We start from the raw sequence: 24,668 nt of genomic DNA on the forward strand, positions 1-24,668 counted from the left end.
TAAATCTGAGAGCTCATCCCCCTCTGTACCCTCAAATTTGATGATCTGAGAAATATATTGGGAGGAGGGAAGGGAGATGGATCTGGGATTGACATGTAAAACAAGCTTGTTTCTAATTTAAATAAAAAAATAGAAAATAACTACTTTAAAAAGTTAGGATCTCAACTACAATTACAAAGAAAGCATTGTTAAAGCAGTAAAGGTAATGCCGTGAAAGGAAAATTAATGCATGGTTGTGGCTTGTGGAAGGTAAGGGACTAAGCATATACTTTTATCATGTGGGGTTTCATGCTGACTAGTATGAAAGGATTGTTGACATTATTTTAGCTTTTACTGTACATAGAGCTTTTTAGCTTTTTGTTGTGCATATAGCTTTTGGGTTCCCTGGAGCTGGATGGAGTTGCCTGTCATAGGTGTGCCTCCAGGAACTGAACTTGGGACTTGTATGATAGCTTTTAATGCCGAGTCTTCCTGATAGTTAGGAATTTAAAGTCTGGTGGACTGTCTGGTGGCAACTTTGCACTCTGGCAAAGGGTGTTCATTTACTCGCTAAGCCCTTTCACTGGTAATGGCATTTATGAAAGATAACACAAATGGGAAGCAATCTTGGGTGTGTTTCGTCTATTCACATGTGGCTGTATTACAAAGGGACAATGCAAAACTATTACCTTTGGTTTGGTCAAGGTATATTAGCACTTAGGCAGGAGCTGTAATTTTTAATCTATGGACTTCAAAGAAATATGGAGCTGGGGGGGTTTGATAAAAGTCCCATGCCATCGTCGCTTTACTGGGCATAATCAGCCTATCCGTTAAAAGAGCCCCCAAATGGTCTTGTAAACATGTAGACAAATCTCATCTGTGATCACACTAGCGGGTTGACTGGCTGGGCACGTGAGGGATCAGATTAGTGCAAATCTCAAGATGTGTTCAAAGATTTCCTTTAAATACAGGATGTATATTGGGTTTTCTGTGTGTATGGCTACTTTGCAGTGCCCTTGAGCAATGGGTCATCTGAAACTAACTACATGCTGGGAATCTATCTGGATTCTTGTTTATCCCTACTGTTGGTATATTCAGTTTTTTTTTTTCTTTTTTAACTTTCATTTGTTAAAGAGGACCTATGCCTGATGTGAATAGTAGGAAGCCTTGGTTCACAAGTTTTTTTTTTTTTTTTTCCTCATTTATAAAAGGAGAAACTGACACACTGCAATGGCTGACCATCTGGGCAATGTATTGTTTCTTTGGAACTAGGATGTAGTACAATGTTAAACATCTTACCTGAATTTGATGACAGGCTGTTCTGTTACAATCTGGTTGTGTACAGTTTTAACTGTTGAACATGTGAAGCCTGAAACTTCAGAATATTTTTGGTTGTGAGGCCATCACAGACTAGTACTGCTCCCATGTGTTTCTCAACACCAGAACTTGCATTCTATTAGGATATAGGCCTGTGACTGCATTCGCATACAGCTGGGGTAATCTGCTCTGAAGCTTGATGTTTAAACTTTTGGAGGCATCTCATGTTAACGTGGCATGTTGTTAAAACTTCATAAGGGTTAGAGTGGGTTTATTTTGAAGGACGAATAAGGCAAATATAAGACTTCCCGCTGATAAAATTTTTGTAAATTCAAATACAAAATTTTATTTTCAGACTTAAAAGTTAAATAAATATTAAAAAAATACCTTCAGAAAACAACTACAGGCTATTTCCATTTTGTAAGCATAATAAAGCTTTTTCAAGTGACCACCTTACTATAAGGAGGAAAATTCTTGGTGATTACATGGGTATTTAGGAATTTCAGTACAGAAGTGGTCCATGAAAAGGTGTGGCTCTCCCAACTTCACAGAAGCATAACCTTGAGTCATAAACATCAATATGAACTTCAACATGTACCCTTAACTGAATGATTCAAGTAGCAGTACTCTTCAAACCACTGCAGCCTGTTTAGTTTTTTCTCTCCCTCTTTCCCTTTGGTGTTTCCTTTTTGTGGCCTGATGTGACCAGTTCTTTTGGTACAATCAGAACAGTACCATCATGGCTGTACTGAAGTGCATAGTGGTTTGGGTTGACTGGCCTACCTTGGTCATCTCTCAACCTACTAAAAACATTGTAGTAGAGGTCATGCAGCTGCTGTTTCATCATGCCAATAGCTTTGTGACATTGAGCTTGCTCACTCTTAAGAGCCTCTTTCTTGGTTTGCAAGTTACAGATATCATCTTCTAGCCTTAGAATGATGTTTAGTTTACGTTTACGACAGTTCTGAGCAGCAACTTTGTTTTTTCCTCTTCGTCTGATGTCCCGGATGAGAGAAACTTGTAAATCTGTCAGGTAGTGTCTGCTTAACATGCTGTTGAAAGAGTCAACAGGCATTTGGACAATTTCATCTACAGAAAAGGGAATATGCAGGTCTTTAGCACGCTGTTCATCACGGCTCAAGTTTCTTTCTGGGTCATCATGGCACTCACTGATTTTCTTTGACTTCTCAGACCATGTAAAAGATTCAGACTTGGGCTCTAGTGCATCTGGCTGTATGTGGTAAGTGTGGTCATGAAATATTTGCTGACATTTGAGATCCTGGTGAAAGCCAGATACAGTCCTATGGTCCATATAACAATGTTTATGGGGTTCTGGGTAGTAGCCTCCTACAGCACCTAGATCATGGCAATTGTAACCTACAGCACCATCATACATACAATGAGAAGAATTAGACTTTGTGTTATAACTTGAATTTAATGAGAGCCCAGAATTAGAGTCTGGTTCTTCAAAAAGTTGAGAAACTTCCAGGGGACTGAATCCTGTGGCCAATGACATTAGGTTTATTCCATCAAATATATTTGAATCAAGGTCGTACAGGAGATCTTGGCTTGTTAGATTCCTCATTTGATTGTCAGCTGGTGAAAAGGACATTCCAGGAATGACTTGCTGAGGATTGACATGAGAATTTAATTGCAGAAATGGTTCTTGTGCCTGAGAAGTCCTTGCTGGATCTCTTCTAAATGTGTTGTTGGGACACAACAGCATGGCTTCATGAAGATTGACATCATGGCTTATAGCATGGCTTAAGTTTGTGTTACGTGCTGAGGAATTGACACTTTCATTGACACTGCTTAGAAAAGGTGGAATGTCTTCCAGTGAGATGCCCTGAAGAACAACAATACTATTTCAAAAGGAGTTCCATTATCTAATAAAATATCACATGCCTTTTATCTAATTTCTGTGTCCTAATATGGACATACTATTGGCTATGAACAACTTACTTGGGATATATCTCATCAGAATATGCTGTTTATCTGGGGGCTAGGAGTCTACTGAATAATCAGGGAATTAAATTAAGCCTTGTAGCTATCACTGCTTTTGGAGCCATAATCTACATTGTGAAGGGTCAAGGATAAGCTCATGAGCAGTTTGGCAAGGAGAGGCTCATGTTACTAGGATGAATGATCTAAATCTGACAATAGCATATGTTTAAATTCTCCAAAGTGTTTCTATGAAAAGCATGTATACTTCATAATGTACTTGACAAAATTACTACGTCATCCAAGTAGGAGAGTCCCTTAATTCACAGATCTGTCATTTCAAGTTTTTTTTTTTTAATACAAACCAAGATTCCTTTTACCTCCAGGGAATGTTCAGGCTGTGACGAAAGCAATTGAAATAAATCTTCCAGAGAGAAAGATGTATCAGACCAGTGTAGGTGGCTCTGTATATAATAAACAAAATGTATACCATCAGAGAAAGACAAATAGTAGTTACTAGGCTTTTTCTCACAAGTGCTGGAATTAGTTTCTATGTGTAAGCAAGGCTGGCCTCAAACTCAGATCCACTTGCCTTTGCTTCCCAAGTGTATGCTTAAAGGCATGTGCCAGTGCACCTGTCACTGTTTTAAAAATAGTCTATGACACCCAAGTCTACAGTTTTGAGACATTTGGTTTTGTAGAACTTGGCTATCTGTTCCTGTTACATAAAGCCAGACATAGTAGTGCTTTCCTGTAATCTCACCACTTGGGAGGTAGAGGCAGGATTGTAAATTTAAGGACATCCCCAGGGTACAAGTAGCAAGGTCCTGTCTCAAACTACAGAAACAGGAACTGTTGATTGGCCATGCAGCTCAGTAAAGTGCTTGCCTAATATATACAGAAAGCCCTGGATTAGGTCCCACCATGTGGGGACTATAATCAGAATCTAGAAGTTCATAGTTGCTGGACAATGTTGGCACATGCCTTTAATTCCAGTGTTCATGAGGCAGAGGAAGGAGGATATCTGATTTCTAGGACACCCAGGGCTACACAGAAATCCAGCCTGGGCTACCTGAAACCCTGTCTGGAGGGGAGAAAATGTCATAAACTTAGTTCTATGGACACAATTTAGCTATTTCTAGAAACACTGAAAGTATACTTTGAATTCATTTTATGTTGCTGGGATATGTGAAGCTTAACTTTGCGGGGGGAGGGGTTGAGGTGCATTTCTCTGTGTAGCCAAGGCTGTCCTGGAACTCGAGATCTGCCTGCCTCTGCCTCCTGAGTGCTGGAACTAAAGGTTTGCGCCACCACCGCCCAGCAAAGCTGAACTTTAAACTCATTTTAGACTGAGAATTCAAGAAACATGGGGAGGAGACATTTAATAGAGCTATCTTTTAGCATGTATTTCAAGCTTTATTTTCTTAAGTGAGAATCGATGGTTTTCAGATCACTTAATCTGCACACATTACCTGCCTGCACTCTGAGCCCAGGCCACATTTTAACAGTGTTCCTTGGTATTTTTCCAGGCTTTCTACTCAAAGTGATTTATTGATCTGACATTTTTGTTTCCCTGCTAAGATACGTCAAAACTGCAGCTAGTGCTGGAGAAATAGCTCAGCAATTAACAGTACTAGCTACTCTTGCAGAACCACTTCCAGTTCCAGGACATCCGTTGACCTTTTATGACTTCCACAGGCACCAGGCATGTTCATGGTGCAGAGACACAATGGCAGGCAAAACATGCATATATACACAAAAATTTTTAAGTACAGTATCAGAGCTTTCTTGAGACAGGGTTGCTCTGTGTAACAGCTCTGGCTGTCCTCGAACTAGCTCTGTAGACCATGCTGGCCTGGAACTTCCAGAGGTCCGCTTGCCTCTGCCTCCCGAGTGCTGGGATTAAAGGTGTGTGCCACCACCACCTCCTGGTTTAATTTTACTCTTCAATTGCTACACTGCTCTGACCTGGGAGTGTTTAGTTTCCATTCCTGGAAGTGTTGAGGATTCAACTAGGGCCTTGTGCTAGGCAGTCATTGTACCACTGGCCTGTATTCCCAGCCCAACCAGAGGGATTTCTTCATCTGAATCTCTAGAAGCCATGGCCCTGACCCATGTTTTTACCCATGGTATAAGAACAATGAGTAGGGGAGGGGGAGGAAGGGACCTGGGATTGACATGTAAAATAATTTTCTTTCTAATTAAAATAAAGTAACACACACACACACACACACACACAAAGAACAATGAGTTCCTAGAACTGGAGCAGGCTGGAAGAGGGGCAAAAGTAGTTGGTAGGGGAACACTGAACAAAAACTCCTGCAAAGCAGTGTCTTCAAGGACCGATTGACTGGTTAGAATGCAGTACTGTGGAAAGGTTGCAGTGTTGCAGGTTCACAAGCTAGTTACCTTATTGTGGGCTAGTTCTAGCCCTCCAAAAAGCCATTCTTGCCCATCTGTGTCAGAACTAACATTCTGGGACTGACAGATAAACCTTTTGTGATGTATTAAATTTGCAGACTAGCTCCCACCAACCCACAAGCTCAGAGAACATCTTGGTGAACCTATAGAAAGGCTGTCCCCACTTCACTGCCCTGCCTCCCTGACGTACCCACCAAGTATTTTAAACTTGTCTACTAAAAAATAACTTTATGAAACTGCTTCCATGTTTGAACATGGAATTTGGGATAATCTAAATCTGTGTTCCTGGGCCATGGTCACTCAAAATGACTCCAAAATAAACTCTTATTCTCTTTAAGATGGGGACTGTGATTTTTACATCAAGAACTCGAAAAGTCACATTCTTGATGTAATGTTACATGGTGATGAGGGCTGTCTAAGGGCCAGGGCATGGTACTCTCCATCTAAGGATTTTCAAGACTAAGCCCTAGATTCCACCTCCCAACAAAGGCAGGTGCTGGGGCTGCAGAGATGGCTCAGAGGTTAAGAACACTGACTGCTCTTCCAGAGGCCCTGAGTTCAATTCCCAGCAACCACATGGTGGCTCACAACCATCTACAATGAGATCTGGTGCCCTCTTCTGGTGTGCAGATATATATGGAAGCAGAATGTTGTATACATAATAGGATTAAAAAAAAAAAGGCAGATGCCGAAGCTAGTCATGATGAAGACAACCAATAGGGCAAAGATGTGCTTTGTTGGTGAAAGTGTCTGGAGCACCTGTGTGCCAAATTTATGGCTAGAATCATCCAGATCTCAAAACCAGGGTATGGCCCACATGAAACCAGGGGAAGCACTGACTACAGAAAGAACCCATCCCTTCAACTTGGTTCCTGGAATTTACCCTGTTCAGCCAAGACAAGTACAGAAAGATGCCCTCCAGAAGCCTGGACCTGACTCCTTAGGTGAGGTCAGGGTACGGAATGTGCTATTGGATGCCAGTGATTTGGCATAACTCACTGGCAGACTGAAGACTTGAGCTTTAGTGGAAATTGAGAGAAAGGTTTGTAAGCCTGGTCTTTTGTTTGATCTCCCAGACCTGGATAGTCTAAAATGGATGTCAGCTATTTTTGTTATGTTGTTTTTTGACACAGGGTTTCTCTGTGTAGCCTTGGCTGGCTTTGAATCCACAGAGATCTGCCTGCTTCTGCTTCCAGAGTGCTGGGATTAAAGGCATGCACCACCACTGCCCGGCTGCCAGCTTTCTTTTATCCCTTGTCTTGGCAAACACAAATAACAAAACTGCTAGTAAGTTCTGTCTTTAACCAGAGAAAATGAGTCTATGGGTTAATTGCTTTATAAGTATAGCTAACACACACACACTTAAATGTTATTTTCCTATGCCAGATTTGCTAAAGACAGTGCATACTTACACACTGAACTCCTTACCAACACAAACTCTTCATGACAGACAAATGACAAGCCTGGAAGCTTCTGCCACACTTACCTCATTTCTGGACTCTGTGATCTCTTCTGCTTCCCAGTCAAGGGCATCTATCATTTTGTTTTCATCTTTCTTACTCGGTTGTAGTGATTTCAGGTGGGCTGGTACCCCTTCCTCATCTTCCTCATGCTGGGAACTGTGATCCACGCCTTCGATCTTTTCTTTTAGTGTATCATTCTCCTGAGGGGGAAAAAAAAGCACCCAAAATTCTGCTAAGCAGAAAACCATTATCAACAAATAGGACAACTCTTTTAAAAGCCACACTGTCATCAGCTGAGGCTGGTACTTCACCATTTCACCATCAGAGAAACGTTTAATCCTAACACAAAGGTCAGTCTTATGCCCTGCCCTTATGTATCCCTAAGGACTGTCCAATCTGCATAACCTAAATCATATATATTTATAAAGCCCCTGAATTGAAACCATTAACAAATTGTCTTAAGTTTGGAAATCAATGTTCCCCGCAGGTAGTCTTTATTTAGTTCTCAGTTGCAAACAGATCAAAGACATATGTTGGAAGCAAATACTTATCAAATGTAGTATATGTATGTAGAAAAATCCAGAAAGCAGTATTCTTAAAATTATGTGCTGTGTTCTGTCTGAAAGGCAGACAGGGTTAACTTTCTAGACCAATCAGAACAGCTGTTTTTGTTTTTGGCTTAGATATTTCAATTTCACTTATTTACACAGAAGACTCCTTCCTGCTTTGAATTTACTTCACCTAAGAAAGTTTTTAAATGGTGAGAGTACTCTTCAAACCAGTCAAATGTTACAATGGAGCAGACTAGCTGCTGACACTTTTAATTATGATACCGAAAGGCTGAGCATATTTTGCTCAACTGTAACGTCACTCAAACATCTGCTTTCAATTTATTTTTCTTTCTGAAACAAAGGTCTCACTCTGAAGCTCAGGCTATCTTTAGTCTTGGTGCATTCTTCTTGCTTCAGCCTTCACCCTCAGCTTGGGATCATAGACATGTCCCTGTTCCTTTCCCTCCTCCTCTTTGCCTTTTAAAAAATCTCTTGCCAGGCATTGGGAGCACTGGGGAGACAGAGGCAGGTGGATCTCTGTGAGTTTGAAGCCAGCCTGGTCTCCCAGAGCGAGTGCCAGGATAGGTTCCAAAGCTACACAGAGAAACCCTGTCTCAAAAAACCAAAAAAAAAAAAAAAAAAAAAAAAAAAAAAAAAAATCTCTTTGTGTAGTCTAGACTGGTCTTGAACTAGTAGTGATCCTCATGTTTTATTTAACCTGCAGAGTACTGATATTACAGGTTCCTACCACCACTCCAGGATGGTTTTCTGGGTTACAGGAATATGATCTTAACAGGATTAACTCCAGGGTCCACTTACCCTCCAACACACAGGAATCTGTGCAAAATGTAAAAGTCAACTAAATGAACATCTACAAATGCTGGGAGTCAGGTGTGGGTGTGGGGCAAGACAGAAACCGTGCTTTTCTTGGCTTCTCCACCTGTCCAGGGGCACGGCATGGCACTCTGATACTCCAGTTTCCCTCCAGACCCCATGGTGTTTGTTCCCAGGGCAGGCAGTCCCTCCGTGAGCACTCTTCTCAGGACACTGGTGTTCACGAGTAGCTCCCACTACTTTCTTCCCTTCTGTTGGCAGGATGTTCCTTGTTTCCCATCTATGGACAATCCCCATTAGCTACCTACTGTGGGCTGGGGGCTCCTAGCTACAGAACTATTCCCTTGGTCCCCTATCCCTCCTTTAGATTCCATCCAACTGTTCTGCCCACCTTTATGGAAAAATTCTCCAAGAGTGATCTGCACTCAGTGTGTTCTCTCCATTCCAAACGAGGAACTATGTTCCCAGCACACCACTGAAACAGTTTGTTAGGGTCTCCCAAATCTAGCAGCTCTCCATCCTTATATGTGACCCATCAGCAAATTTGGACTTAGTTACCACTGCTTTCTCCTGGAAACAGCTGCCTCAACTGGCATCCCAGTACCCCATCTTTCTTCTAAGTCACCAGAGACTTCTAAGTTGCTCATTCTTGATCCTTAGATCTCTAAACTGAGCAATATCCTAAGGCTGTGTCCTCAAATTCACTCTCTCCAAGTATTATCATCCCATTTCTTCTTAGCTCTCCCTCTTTAATATAGTAAAAATTTATTTTTGTATGTGAATGGTGTTTTGCCTGCATGTATGTCTGTGTACCTCATGTGTGCCTGGTGTTCATGGAAGTCTGTAGAGGGTGTTGGATGCCCTGGGGCTGGAGTTACAGTCATAAGCCCCCATGTGGGCAGGTGGAGATTACCAGGGTTGTTTGGAAGCTCAACTAGTGCTCCTAACTACTGAGCAATCTCTCCAACCCCTCTCTGTGTTTTCTAAAAGCACCTCTACTGCCAATACTTAATTTTTTTGTACCATTTAGCACCAGCTATATTTGTTTGTTGTCTGTCCTACTAAAATGGTAGTCTCTCTCTGTCTCTGTCTCTCTGTCTCTGCCTGCACATGTGCACACGTACATATGTACACAGAAGCCACAGGAAGGCACTGTGTGTCTTGCTCCATATCACTCTCTGCTTTATTCCCTCCTGAACCTGGAACCTGGTTCCAGTGATTAATCCCCAGAATTCCACTCTGTCTCTGCTCCCCATAGCACTAGAGTTATAGGTGCCCAGTGACTGTGCCCAGATTTTTATATGGGAATTTGAATTTAGATACCATGTTTGCAGGACAAGCACTCTTATTCACTGAACTGTCTCCCCAGCTCCCAAAATGGTAGTTTCTTTTTCTTCTTTTTTTACTTATTTTATGTTCATTCATTTATTCACTCATTCATTCATTCTTCATTGGAGACAAGGATCTTTTCTGTACACAGCCCTGGCTATCCTGGAACTCACTATAGGCTGGCCTTGAACTCACAGAGGTCCACCTGCCTCTGCCTCCCCAGTGCTGGGATACAAGGTGTATATTACTAAGCCCAGCACAAAACAGTAGTTTCTTGAAGGCAGGGACTCTGTATGCCTTCTATCTACTCAAGAGCCTGTCATTTATTGTCTGTTGAAGTCAAATTTTAGGCACAACATCCTTAGGACTTTGGCAGGAATCCTTCTAGACTGTTCCTTCCTATAATCACAGTGCCGACTTCTCTAAACTGGGAAGGGAGGATGGGAGGAAAAAGTTACTGAGCATCATTTTGTTGCTGCCCATGTTTTGTCCAGGCAAGCAAGGCTTCTTTTGTTAACCCCAAATATTGGATTCTCAACAAAGCTGATTTTGTTTATAAAACTGTGGTTGGACAGAACTCCTAAAATCTAAAATGTGTGAGGCAATTCAATTTGTGAGAACACCCACACAAATGTGCAAACAGAAGGCCATGCCTATGACGTCATGCACAGCACATACAGGCTAGATCAAGCCCATAAGGAAACTGAGCAGGTGAACAGAAGTCTGGGAAGGCGCGCGCGCGCGCGCGCGCGCGTGTGTGTGTGGGTGTGTGTGTGGGGGGGGAGGTTAGAGTGTGGCAGGCTGGTAACAAATGTATGTAAGACATTCTGGAAAACTCAGGGAAGAACTTAAATTACAAAAATTCTCTGTATGACCAGAATAGCACTGCAAGAGGCCACAGGTGGTTAAAAGTTGAGACTAGAGAGATGGCTCCACAGTTAAGAGCACTGTATACTTTCAGGGGACAGGGGTTCCATTCTTAACATCCACATGGGGATTCACAACCATTCCGGAAGATCCAGCACCTGATTCTGGCCACCTAGGGCTCTACACGAACATGGTATATAGACTTACATGCAGGTATACCACTCATACACATGGAGGAGGGCACACGCCTTTAACCCCAGCACTTGTTCAAGGTTGAATGTGGTCTACATACCAAGTTCCAAACTAGTCAAGGCTACATAGTGACATCCTGTCTCACCTCTAGCCCCACCCCCAACCCTATCATGTGATGGTGGATCCTGAGTCACTGAATAAGGAGCTAAGCAAAAGGACAAATCCACTAAAGTATAAAATGACCAAATGAGTGTGTGTGGGAGGGGATCCCACAGTAGATTACAACTAAAAAAAAAAATGGTGATGCTAAATGTCAGGAAAAGACACTCTGACAGTCTCAGAATGTCTTTCTATAGACTGCTTGTTAATTACAAAAAATAACATTACAGGAGAAGCCTCAATGGCCACGTCTACCATCATAATCTGGAGAGGAACAGCATATACCTGTTAGGAAGGAACAATACTTACTATATGGATTTTCTGTCAAAAAACAGTCCAGAATAACAGACAGTGTGTGGCTGGTTAGATGCTAATGGGAACTCTGAATACAGACAGATAAGACAATGATCCTAGATTCATAATAAATTTCCTTACTCTGGTAATTGGCTACAAACGAACAAACAAAAAACCCCCACCACTCTAGGAAACATACAAATGTATCCAAAATTAATTGAAGCACTGGTTTTGATTCACTCTTTTTTTTTTTTTTACTCTTTCACCTTTCTTTTTTTTCAGATTTTTTTTATTTGAATTAGAAACAAGATTGTTTTACATGACAATTCCAGTTCCCTTCTCCCTCCCCTCCTCCCCTACCATTCCCCCCCAACTAAAACCCTACCTATCACATGTCCTTTCTGCTCCCCCCTGGATGGTGAGGCCTTCCATGGGGGGGGGGTCATCAGAGTCTATCTTATCCTTTGAGACAGGGCCTAGGCCCACCCCTTTGTGTCTTGGCTCAGGGAGTATTCCTCTATGTGGAATGGGCTCTCAAAGTCCACACCTATGCTAGGGATGAGTACTGAACTATTACAGGAGGTCCTGTAGATTTCCAAGGTTTCCTCACTGAAACCCATGTTCCTGGGGTCTGGATCAGTCCCATGCTGGTTTCCCAGCTATCAGTCTGGGGACCAAGAGCTCCTCGATGTTCAGGTCAGCTGTCTCTGTGGGTTTCACCAGCCTGGTCTGGACCCCTTTGCTCTTCACTCGTCCTTCTCTGCATCTGGATTCCAGTTCAGTTCAGTGATTAGTTGTGGGTGTTGCTTCTTCTTCCACCAGCTGCTGGATGAAGGCTATCAGGTGACATATAAGTCAGTCATCAATCTCATTATCAGGGGAGGGCATTTAAAGTAGCCTCTCCTCTGTTGCTTAGATTGTTAGCTGGTGCCATCTTTGTAGATCTCCAGACAGTTCCCTAGTGCCTGATTTCTCTGTAAACCTAAAATGTCTCCCTCTATTATGGTATCTCCATTCTTGTTATCTTCTATTCTTCCCCTGACACAACCTTTCTGCTCCCTCATGTCCTCTGCATCCCTCCTCTTCTCCCCTTCTCATTCTCCTAGCTCCCTTCCCGTGCTCCCAATTTGCTCAGGGGTTGATTCACTCTTTAAATATGTCATAACAAAAAAGAATTATGTATTTATACATATGGATGGTTATTAATATAAAGTCAAATGGGAAAATGTAAAATCTGGGGACAGGACATTATTCAATATTCTTGCTTACATTTTTTTTGAGATTTTTATTTCATGTGTTTTTGTATTTTATCTACATGTATGTCTGTGCACCATGAGTGTTCAGTGCTCACAGGGGCCAGAAGAGGGCCTTGATAATTTGGGGCTGGTTGTAAGCCGCCATGTGGGAGCTGGAAATTGAGCTCAGGTCTTGTGGAAGAGCACTGAACCATCTCTCTACCATGATTTCAGCACCACCACTTTTTTTGAGACAGGGTCTCACTATGTGTATTCCTGACGGGCCCAGAACTTGGTATGTAGAACAGGTTGGTCTGGAACTCACAGAGATCCACCTGACTCTGCCTCCTGAGTGCTGGGATTTAAAGGAAGACACCATCACACCTATATTTATTTTATTATTTACATCTGATATATATATATATATATATATATATATATATATATATATATAGGTGTTTCGAGACAGGGTTTCTCTGTGTAGCTTTGGAGCCTATCCTGGCACTCGCTCTGGAGACCAGGCTGGCCTCGAACTCACAGAGATCCGCCTGCCTCTGCCTCCCAAGTGCTGGGATTAAAGGCGTGCGCCACCACCAAAATGTATTATATTTTGGGGTAAAGAATTACCTTAAGTTTAGCTGAGTGTTAGTGGCTCACGCCTTTAATCCCAGCACTCAGAAGGCAGAGGCAGGCAAATCTCTGAGTTTGAGGCCAGCCAAGTCTATAAAACAAGTTCTAGGACAGCCAGGGCTACACAGGGAAACCCTGTCTTGAAAAAAAAAACTTCCAAAAAGAATCAAAAATCTCTATAGAGCAAATGATTTTGGCAAAGGGTTGACCCAGCAGAACCCTGCTTTCATAACAGTGTCCTGGAATCCAAGAGACTGTTTTGGGAGGAGGTGACAGGCCACATTGATCCTTCAAGATGAGTTGAGTCAAAAGTACCCATGGGACCTGCCAATAGGTTGGTGGCCTTCAATATTTTTTTAGGGTAGAAGCCTAAAATGTCATGATTTTTCTCTGATGGCACCTCGCCCATTTTATTTTGGCCTTTTCTCCCCTAGTAGGCTACAAGCTCATGTGACCTGTTCATTTGTCTCCCAGGAAAGGAGCAGGAAAGGGAATGAAGGCTTTCTTTATCAGTATAGAGAACTGTGGTGGGTGGTGGTGGCACACGCCTTTAGTGCCAGCACTGGGGAAGCAGAGGCAGGTGGATCTCTGTGAGTTTGAGGCCAGCCTGGTCTACAGAGGGAGTTTGAGGGGAGCAGGTGTGAGGGGAGCAGGTGTGAGGGGAAGAAGGGAAGCTGGGCTTGTCTTTGGAAGGTTTTTGTTTGTTTGTCCCCTCCCCCCCCCCCTTTTTTTCCTTTCTCTTGTAAACTTAATTCCACTGTCCTGAATCCTGAGGAATGGGTGGAGCCCTTACTCTTGCCTTGCCCTTTGTGAGCAGTAACAGTTGGCCTAACTGGCTCTTTCTTTTTCTCACCTGGGGGAGGAGTGAGGAGATCTGCTTTGACTTTTAGGGTTGGGTGAACCTTCAAAGACAAAGAACAGAGCAGTGTCTGTGAGTGGGATGACATCAGAGGGAGCTGAGAATCCTGAGGCCTGTCTCTAGGCTGCAGGCAACCTGGAGTCACCCTGCCTAAGAGAACCAAGGAGCCAGATAAAGACAGCCTGTGTCCTGCTTGGCCTGAGTGATTTTTAATAGCAGTTTACAATAATTACAGCTCATGTCCACTGTAGGCTGCACAGCTATTACCTCATTTAAGCTGCTCAGCATCCTGGCAAGGTGTGTACTGCTAACACTCCTTTCACAGGGGAGAAAACTGAGGCGCCAAAGTTAAGACAAGTAACCTCTGTCACACAGTAGTGAGTGACAGGATTTTCATTTGGCTGTGGGCATTTTCACTTCATAACCAGCTAGAAGCCCAATATTGGTTCATTCTCTCTCTCTCTCTCTTTCTCTTTCTCTCTCTCTCCTTCGAGACAGGGTTTCTCTGTGTAGTCTTAGCTGTCCTTGAACTTTCTCTGTAGACCAGGCTGGTCCCAAACTCACAAAGATCTACCTGCCTCTGCCTCCCGAGGGCTGGGATTAAAGGAGTTTGTCACCTTCGCCTGGTGGTACTGATTCTTAATGACCTTCTAGATCATGTATGTGTCCCTGAAGCTCACCCTTGCTAAGCTGGTGTAGGCAGGAGCTACAGACCAGTTCACACAGTAAGAGTCCTCAGTAGGGAGGGAAGGAGTCATTTCATGCTGAAGTAGACTGCACAGTCAGGCAGTCTTCAGCAATCTCCTGGAGAGGACAAGGTTTGCTGGGGCTTTGACATGGAACTCGTGGAATCTGTCAATACAGGGGAACCAGGCAGAGACTTTAACATGCCACTTACTCCTCACAAGAATGCTCCAAAAAAAGGACACTAATATTCTCTTCTCACCAGTTTGGACAGCCAGGTTTGCAGAGCTCCCAGGAGGAGGTAGAGCTGGAGGGTCAAGGCTTAGCTATCAAGGCATCCAGTGTCCATGGACTCAACTGCACAGGATATTTGCGCTGTAGGAATCTATGGCTCTAGTTATACCACTTGACTTTAAGTATCTTCTGTAATTGAGTAGCCATATCCAGTCAGTTGAAGGACTTCAGGAGCAACACTGAGGCTTCTGGGAGGAGAAATCCAGCATGAGCCTGCAGCATCCCAGCTCTAGCGAGCTGCTAAGACACCCCACTGTCTTACTGTCGGAATGTGCCAGTTCCTACAACTGCATTGGCCAACTCTTTGATTTGTCCGGGTGTTTATTCATTCATACTCTTCTCATTCCATTTTCCCGGCAAAGCTTGGCTTGGCTGATAAGATGGGAACCCAGTTCGAGTCCCTGGAGACCTCCCAAGTATGGCCACATTCTGCCAGCCACTACCTGCTACTCAACTAAAACTGGGGCACATGCCTCTGCCACCTCTAGCTGCTCAGAGATGTATGAATTGTCACAAATTCTTCACAGCTGTGTCTGAGGCGCCATTCCTTTACAAGGCTGCCCTGAATTCGAGAGGATTGTTTTTCCCTTTGAAGTCCCCAAGTGAGTGGGAGGTGTGGTTTACTCAGTGCTTAGGGACAGTAACCAGTCTATTCCAGGCAAGCTCACCACTAACTTGCTCTATCAGTTTAGGCAGTCCCAAATCTTGCCACCTGAGCCAATTATAATGACAACTGGAAAGTCTGCTTGAGTGGCTGGCTGGCATGAAGTGGTCAAGATTTCAGAGCTGACCTACTTTCCACTTGGTGATCTGGCCTTGAAGGACCCAAAACTCACTGCAGTCATGACATCCATCAAGTGCAAGCCCCTACAGAATGATGCGCAGATGTTACACGCTACATGCTACTGCAGCCTCTGCTCCTGGCCTTGGGCAGACTGAAGTTGAAACTCAAGCCACCATACTCCAGACACTGCAGTTCAAGGCAGAGAGTGCTCTGTGTCACAGAAGAAAGGCTCCAGGGTGCAGTGTTGGCTCAAGGGAAGAGGGAACGTTTTGTGGATGGCTGACAGTTGAGCCAGGCTGAGAATTTAACAGTGCCGAGGAATGAGAGGCAAAGGTAAGCGAGGCAAAGTGATCCTGAGGTTGTCTGGGGAAAGCAAGGGAAGGAAGTTTGGGCTGGAAAGTGGGTCACAGGCAATTATCAGCAGGCTAATAGTTCAGCAAGATCGGTGTTACAGTGGCCACACCTGTGGAGCCTTGAATGCAAAATATGGAACTGGAAGGTAATGAGGAGTGAGTGGGTGGAGGCCCTACAATGGAAGCAGCACCAGCAGCAAAATGAAAGGGGGGCAGACGGACACACGGACACACGACAACTCCGGAACCCTGCCAGGATGAGTAACAGTAGCTAATCATTCTAAGACAAGGGACCAGGACGGCGGCATGCCAGCTCCACTCAGCTTGATTAGCATCATCTCATTTACTCTTCCCAACAACAGAGAAGACAGTGCATGGTTCAGAGAGCCTGAAGTGAGCTCAGCAGATCTCTCATGCAGACATGGAGACAACCTCGTTGGCCTGGCACAGTGCTAGCACCTTGACTCCTAGGCTGGCCTGTCCCAAATCCTGGGCCCTGAATACTGGATTCCTACCATGAGCTAAGAAGCAGAAAGATGGAGAGCAGGGAATAATTGAACAGATAAAGAGATTTTTTTTTTTATCTGTAACCCGCCCGCAAAACACAAACACAAAAATAACAACAACGAAACTGTAATCACGACAATGGTTTGAATTAAGGTTCTCAGGATTGCACATCAAGCCAGCAAACCCTGCTTCCTCAGCAAGGCATACAAAGTCCCTTCACAAACAGCTCCACACACAAACAGACTGACTCAGTTTCTTTCTTTCTTTTTTTTTCCCTTTTGGCTTTTTGAGACAGGGTTTCTCTGTGTACTCCTGGCTGTTCTGGAACTCACTCTGTAGACCAGGCTGGCTTCACATTCATAGAGATCCTCCTGCCTCTGACCCCCGCCCCCTTCCCCACTGCTGGGATTAAAGGCATGCACCATCACTTCTGGGCACTAACTCAGTTTTTAATAGCTGGAATACAAGCAAGCTGTATAGTTGACAGAATGGTCATGGGATTTATTCAGGTTAAACTGTGTCTCCTAAAATTTCCACTAAGTTCTAACCCCTAAGACCTAAGAATGTAGCCATATTAGGAAATCTGGTCATTGTAAATATAATTAGGTAAAAAGAAAGCCAGATGGGTCCTTCCTATGCAAAGGGGAACGTGCAGGAATTACTCTGCTGATACCTTGCCTGGGACTTCATGTCCCCAGTAAATTTCTGTTTGAGCACCCAGTCTGAGCATGTCCTAGTGCTCTAACACAATAGCCTGTGTCGTTCCTTCCCACTCAAGGAGCCAAAGCAGACCTTTGCCATTAGATCCACTAATAGCAAAACAAAAACCCTACTGTGAAGTCACACTGCCATGAATGAAGACTATGCCTGTACCATGGCTTTGTGAAGTTTCTTTCCCACCTCTGACCAATTGCATTGGTCAGATAGGAGATACTATTGACTTTGAAATGGAAATAAAATTTACCTCAGCAATCAGAAATGGTCTTTCTCTCCCCTTCATTCTTCAGATTAAATATGGACTATATGTGATTCTATGACCTACGGGAACCATCCTAATGTAAATCAGGGTGTTTGGCAGGATTGCTCACACAGCAGAGGGGTTGCTGTGACAGGTGACACAGGAGGACCATAAGCCAACTCAGTTTCCAACAGCTCTTTGAAACACTGACATATTCAACCCCACAAGAATGTTACTTAATTTTTTTTATTATTTTCTTTTATGTGCATGGGTATTTTTGCCTTCATGTATGTCTGCACACCTTGTACATGCAGAGGTCAGAAGAGGATGTCAGATCCTCTGGAACTGGAGTTATAAATGATTGATAGCCACCATCTGCGTGCCAGAGGCAAGAAGAGGGTGTCACCTGGAACTGGAGTAGCAGACAGTTGTGAGCCATCATTTGGGTGCTGGGCACAGAACCAAGGTCCTCTGGAAGAGCAGCCAGTGCTCTTAAGCCCTGAGCCATCTCTCCAGCCCACAGAGCTTTATTTCTTGAGAAGCCCACAGTTCCCCTGCTGAGCATGGGCTCCATCAGTTGTAAGTGAATGGCCATGGTTATAAAAGGAAGCTGTCAGCTCTGGGGAACTCCAGAGTCTATTTTCAGAATTATTAGCACCTCTCCTAAGAAGTGAAATCAAAGCAGTATTTGGTTTTTGATACTTTGAAAATCCCCTATTCTAAAATGTTCTTGCATATGCATAGAAGTTGTGAAAAATTAGCCGGGCGTAGGTGGCGCACGCCTTTAATCCCAGCCCTCGGGAGGCAGAGGCAGGCGGATCTCTGTGAGTTTGTGGCCAGCCTGGTCTCCAGAGTGAGTGCCAGAACAGCCGCGGTAGTTGCCCGGAGAAACCCTGACTTGCAAAAAAAAAAAAAAAAAGTTGTGAAAAATTATACTCTAAAACCAGAATCTTCTACAACTCAGACGTACGCCAATTATCTAATTTTCCACCTACATTCCTACCGATCCTATACATTCACTTCCTGACAAGCAAGCTGGGTACAAACACATCCAAAGGGAAATAGCAAATGGGGACAAGCACAGATTTCAAACAAAGGGGAAAAGAACAAGTGCAATCCAGGCACCGTGCTGGCACATCAGACTAGCTTTCCTCTTAGTCGGCTCAACACCCCTCCAGAAACACTTCGCTCTGAGACACTGGGACTTGGAGTGATTCACATAACCCATGGGAGGAAATGCTAAGGTCTAGGTAATTGCAAAGACTGGCATTATTTCTCTAGCTCATATTCCCCAGAGTTATGGTCTTCATCATGAATGCAAAACCTGCCTTTTATTTATTTATTTTGTTTTGTTTTTTGAGACAGGGTTTCTCTGTGGCTTTGGAGGCTGTCCTGGAACTAGCTCTTGTAAACCAGGCTGGTCTTGAACTCATAGAGATCTGCCTGTCTCTGCCTCCCAAGTGCTGGGACTAAAGGCGTACGCCACCACCGCCTGGCTATTTAGTTTTTTTTTTTTTTAAAGAATTATTTATGCTTTTTACCTAATGTGTCTGAGTGTCTTGCCTGAATGGGTCTCTGTGCACTCTTTACATGCAGTGCCTGCACAGGTCAGAAGAGGGCGTCAGATCCTCTGAAGCTGGAGGTCCAGATGGTTGATATCTACCACATGAACGCTAGGACCTAAACCTGTGTCCTCTGCAAGCACAGCCGAAGCTCTTAACCACTGAGCTCTATCCTAGCCCAGAACCTGCTTAAAAAAAAAAAAAAAAAAAAAAAAAAAAAAATCCAAGCAAGGCATGGTGAGACACACCTGTAATCCCAGCACTAGATAGGCTGGGACAAGAGGACTAAGAGTTCAAGGCCAGACTGTTCAACAATACCCAATAAAGCTGTTGTTGGCTCATGCCTGCCATCTCGGCACTAGAGGGGGAAGAGAAAGGGAATCCTCAAGAGTTCAAGGTCACCCTTGGCTATATAGCAAGTCAAAACCAACCTGGGATACATAATTACAAAACCATCACCACCACCACCACCACCACAAAAACCCAATCAAACAGATAACAAGCAAACAAATCCAGCACCTGAAAAACATTGTCTTGAGGCTTGGAGACAGGCTGAGTCAGGGTCTGACTTATCCCATCCCAGAAGCATTCTTATGGAGGGAACCTGAGTACAGCCCACAGAACTTATATACAGTCTGGGAGACAGAAGACTGGGATTCACAGCCCACTTCTTGCATTAACTAATGTACGGGTTTAGCCAAGTTCCCTGACCTGGGTTTGTTTTCCTTAAGTGTAAGTTGGACATGTAAAAGGCATCAACACATCAGTGCACTGGTTCCTACCTCTAAAGTCCTCAACTGCCTAACTGAACAGAACCAAACCCCCACTGCTACCATTGTCTAGCAGGTGCTCATGCCAGCCCAGCCAGGTAAGGCACTGCCAAACGAGTGTTGGGGGGGGGGGGGTGTTCATGGGAGATTGGAGGAGGTGGGGCCACAATGACTTTATTGTCTCTCTAAGAAAGAGGGACTCCAGGTCCTCCTTGTGATCACCATTGGCTGACACAGGGTAAGAGAAAGATAAGAGGAGCCTGACACCTCGATTCAGATGCCACCTCCATCACTAGCCAGTTTTGTTACCTTGCATGAGTTTTCCTAACCTGTGTTTCAGTTCCCAGGCCATCAGAGCTGCCTCCAAAACCAGCCCACCAGCCTGTATAGGCACTAGCCAGGTAAAGATAGGAAGAAGTCCTCAGAGAGAAAAGGCTTGTATTGTACACTTAGCAATCTGGAGGACTTTCGGCGGCGAGAGCGGTGTGGTACCAAGTTGTGGAGAATCTACCTAGGATTCCAAGCCCACACTTTACAGGACCAGAAAAAGTTAGGGGGCAGCAGGTGCGCCGCCTCAGGTGACACCCCTCCCCCTCCCTCTTAGAGCTCAGATCTGTAGAGTGGAATAGGGAGTGGTTTCCCATTTGTTCTAAACCCACAGAAGTCTACCAAGACTAACACCAACCCCCACCCCATTAGTTCCCATCCCTAGGAGGAGGAAGGGATCAGATCAGCATAACAGTGAATCACCAGCACCTCCCGCAATGACCCCTCCGAGAAAGGGTGGAGGAGCCCGTCAGGCAACTGCCTACACAAACAGGGTGATTCTGAAGAGCCGCAAACAAACCAGTTTAGCCCCAATCCCCATTTTGCATAAGACTGCTCTTCACAGAAACAAAGTCCTAGGAACACTTGTGGATCCACATCCGTAGCGTCAAACTCTGGTCCTAAAAGGAAGCTCCCCGGTGAGGCAGGAGGTCTCTAGATGCAGAGGTCTTTCCAGTTTCAGCCCTTGGATCTTGGAGAGGGGAGCGCCGGCAACCAAAGGGAACTTGCGTGTCTCAGGAAAGACTGCGTGTTTTGCGTATGTTAATAAGGGATTTCACACGTTCCATTAGGGAGGATTCTTAAGCGGGGGTGGGGGGTGGGGGGTGGATGATTAGATCACAGAGGGACCAAATGCACTGAACACCGTGGCTCCTTATTCCAGGAGTACAATGGCACAACCACAAACGGGCTACAGTAAGGTTAAATTCAGGGCGAGGGCCCTGCCTTGCTTGGGTGAGTGGGCCTCCTCCAGATCTAGTCCCGCGCAGGTTCCCGGGACATCAAGACATCTTAATGCACGCGGGATACTGATTAAAGGCCGTGGACCAGACGGCCCCATCCCCTCTCGCTTCCCCATTGCCAAACCACCCTCCACAGCCACCGACCACAGAAGGGTGTTCTCCGCACGCAAATGGATCTCATCCACTTTCCCCAAATCAAATCTCAGCGCTCACCTTCTTCCTTCAAAAAAGAGGCAAGGCAGATTTGTCCCGCAACCTACAACTACCTAGAGTAAGAAGGAGAACGCGGGGTGTGGCCCCGCACAGCCGTCGCGACCACCGGGCTCGGGGCCACTGGGTAGACGTGCCACTCGCTCGAGCCCCTTTAGGTTACCTGGCTCCCGCGTCCGCCTGTGTCTCGCACCTGCGCCGTCGGTTCCGCCGCCTGGTCCTCCTCCGCGACAGCCAGAGGACTGTCGTGAGCCTCTCGGGGGTCCCCGCCGCCCTCGGGGGCCGCCTGGCCGCCGTCTCCCACGGCAGACGAGGCGGCGGTGCCGAGCAGCCCGTGGGCCCCGTCTGCGTCCCCGGTCGCCACGCTGTGCACTAGCCACGCGTCCACGCGGGTGCGGGGCACGAAGGGGACGCCGAGCGCGCGCACTTCGCGCAGCAGCTGACCCTTGGCAGGCAGCTGCGGGGAGCGTCCCCAGCCTCCCGAGGCCGAGAAGGGGCTCGAAGCCGAGGCGGGGCGGGTGGGACCGAGAGGGAGCGGCTCTTCGCAAAACGAGGCGGCCGGTGGCGGCAGGCAGAGGTCCAGGTCCACCCGGAGCCCAGCCAAGCTCAGCAGCAGAGTGAGGTTCAGGAGGCCGTCGCTCGCCCACCACGGCTTCGGGAGCTTCATCTCCCACGGCGCGCCCGGGATCCCGGCGCCCACCGGGCCCGGCACTGCAGCCGCCGCGGTGGCACGTGCGGGACCCTGTCGCCAGCACCAGCCGGGAAGACAATGGACCAGGGCGTGCAAGGGACCGTCGCAGCCTCGCCCCAGCCAGGCACAAAGGCGCTCCCTCGGTTGCCGGCACAGTGCCTGGCGCGGCCGGCCGGGGATTCCGAGAGGCGGTGGAGGAGGCACCTGCAACACCCAGCCCTCTGGGCAACGCCCCATTGCCTGGCCACGCCCAAAGCTAAATCCTGCACTCCCAGCCAGGCTTCGCCAGCCCCAACCTCGGGCATCTCTCTTAGGACACGCCCACGTCTGTCCTGGGCTCCAAGCCTCTTCACAGGAGGGGCCTCGAAGCACTTTGGAATGGAAGCGATTTAGGGATCCCAGATGTCCCTGGCAGCGCTGTGGGAGTGAGCCGGACCGCTCTAGCTGAAAAACTAGGGGTAGACGTGGAGGAAAGTTCGGGGAGTTGAGTGGGAGGACACAGGATGTGTAAACTAGGGGGAAAGTAGCTGGGCAGGCTCGAGGCACCAAGCACATGAGGGACCACTGACCAGCACAGAGGGTGAGATGAGCAAACCTAGCCGGGTGTGGTGGCTCACGCTTCTAAGCCCGGCATTCGGGAGGCAGAGTCAGGCGCATCTCTGTGAGTTCGAGGCCAGCCTAGTTTACAAAGTGAGTTCCAATACAGCTAGAGTTGTTACACAAAGAAACACTGTCTCAAAAACCAAACAACAACAAAAAAGAGGAGTAGCCCCTGAATTCAGATTGCATCCTCATTACCAGCCAGTTTTACAACTTTGCTTGGGTTTCCTAATAATCTGTATTTGTATTGCCTTCTAGGTAAAATGAGCATAGTAGCAACTCAAACAGAGATTCGGGGAGGCCAAGGGAAATATACAAAAATCAGGAATTGATACAGATTCCACGCCCTTTCCATGATCCTTCATTATTCCCAGATATGCTCTGCAAATAGCTAGTTTTCCCTCATGGCATCCTTTGCTCCGTAACATGAGCTCTACAGGATCCGTGTGTGTTCAAATCCGCCTGCCCCAGCACTGCTTCCTAGGCTGATCCTGGGCAAATGCTCACTCTCTGTGTGTCTCTCAGGAGATTCAGGCACAATTGCAAGGCAAGAAGTATTCTGGGTTATCTTTCCCCCATCTTGTAAGGGGTGGCCCCCAAAGCTACCTCCCCTGAATAGTCAGCATATGGGACTAATCTCTCCCGCATCTGTTCTCTCACAGTGCTTTCTCCAGCTGCCAACACTGCACTTTGTGTTTTACCAAGGCTGAGGGTTAGTCTGATTTGACTATTGTAAATTCTTGAAGGCCAGAACCTGTTTGGTTCACCTTTGTACCTGCCCAGTACCCAACATGGGCTTTGCAAATTGAGGTTTTATCCAACCTTTACTCCTTTCCTTTGGGGACTCTGGTACAGAAAGGCCCCTCTGAGGGGTTTGCCAGTTACTTGAGAAATTTTGCAAGGCTCTCTCTCTCTCTCTCTCTCTCTCTCTGTGTGTGTGTGTCTGTCTGTCTCTGTCTCTCTCTGTTTCTCTCTCTCTCTCTCCCTCCCTCCCTCCCTCCCTCTCTTCCTCCCTCCCTCTCTCCATCTCTCTCTTCCCTTCTCTCCTTGGGAGCTATTGAGTGACAAATGTCCAGCAAAAGTCAGAGGAGAAGAAGCCAGAGTTGTTTTTTTAGGGCTTGTTAGGGAGGGAATGTTTTGAGCTACATATGCACTCCTTGGTTTTCTGAGACAGCGGTCTTAGTATGTATTCCTGGCTGGCCGCAAATGCTCCAACCTCTGCCTCTGCCTCCCTAGTACTTGGATTCCATGAAGTGTACTGCCATGCCTGGCAGAAGGTATTTCTGCTTTAAGCCTTGCAGGATTGGGGGTGAGGAAGCGTGATGAGGATGAAGAGAATGTTTATCACTTAGCAAGACTTGGGACAGAGCCCATACAACATTCAGTCCTTTAATGGGGGATTCTGGATGATCTTGGATCAGTAAGTGTCTGTCACTTTCAGCATTTATAGACTGACTCCCTCTCTTCCTCCCTCCCTCTCTTCATCTCTCTCTTCCCTTCTCTCCTTGGGAGCTATTGAGTGACAAATGTCCAGCAAAAGTCAGAGGAGCAGAAACCAGAGGCTTTTTTTGGGGGGGGGGCTTCATAACCAGGTGTGTGTGGTGATAGTCATCTATAGTCCCAGCACCTACGGAGAAAAAGCAGGAGGACCAGACATTCAGGATCACCCTCAGATCCATAGAGAATTCAAAACCAGGCTGCACTACACGATGCCTTTTCTAAGAAAGGAAAAAGCAATGTTAAAAAAGTAAATGCCTTTTCTTCATTTGAATTCAAGATGTTACACTTAAGATATATGTTGAGGGGATATAAAGAGTAGGGGTAGAAAACAGTCTTTTGTGGGCAGGTAGAGAGAGGGGAGGCAGGGGTAGCTGGCTTGGAACTCACTATGTACA

The 24,668-nt window shown here is 45.8% G+C and overlaps 1 protein-coding gene across 1 annotated transcript; it reads right to left on the bottom strand.

Annotated features, from left to right (window-relative positions):
- Window positions 1-1,796: 1,796 nt before the first annotated feature.
- On the bottom strand, window positions 1,797-22,149 carry Nfe2l3 (nuclear factor, erythroid 2 like 3). Its single transcript, XM_027429620.2, has 4 exons — window positions 21,646-22,149; window positions 7,145-7,321; window positions 3,618-3,701; window positions 1,797-3,142 (listed from the first exon to the last, which is right to left on the bottom strand). The coding sequence occupies exons 1-4, from the start codon at window positions 22,147-22,149 to the stop codon at window positions 1,946-1,948; spliced, it is 1,962 nt and encodes a 653-aa protein (XP_027285421.1). The 3' UTR covers window positions 1,797-1,945.
- Between the last annotated feature and the right edge of the window lie 2,519 nt (window positions 22,150-24,668).

Source organism: Cricetulus griseus, chromosome 8 (genome assembly GCF_003668045.3).
Source record: "Cricetulus griseus strain 17A/GY chromosome 8, alternate assembly CriGri-PICRH-1.0, whole genome shotgun sequence".
Taxonomy (NCBI): Eukaryota; Metazoa; Chordata; class Mammalia; order Rodentia; family Cricetidae; genus Cricetulus; species Cricetulus griseus.

What these genes read in the sequence shown, in the direction of transcription:
- Nfe2l3 (XM_027429620.2), bottom strand. Translation starts at nt 22,149, where the DNA reads ATGAAGCTCCCGAAGCCGTGGTGGGCGAGCGACGGCCTCCTGAACCTC. An exon ending in CAGGCGGACGCGGGAGCCAG is followed by an intron (nt 7,322 to 21,645) that starts GTAACCTAAAGG and finishes TTTCCCCCTCAG; the next exon opens with GAGAATGATACACTAAAAGA. An exon ending in TCACAGAGTCCAGAAATGAG is followed by an intron (nt 3,702 to 7,144) that starts GTAAGTGTGGCA and finishes TATTATATACAG; the next exon opens with AGCCACCTACACTGGTCTGA.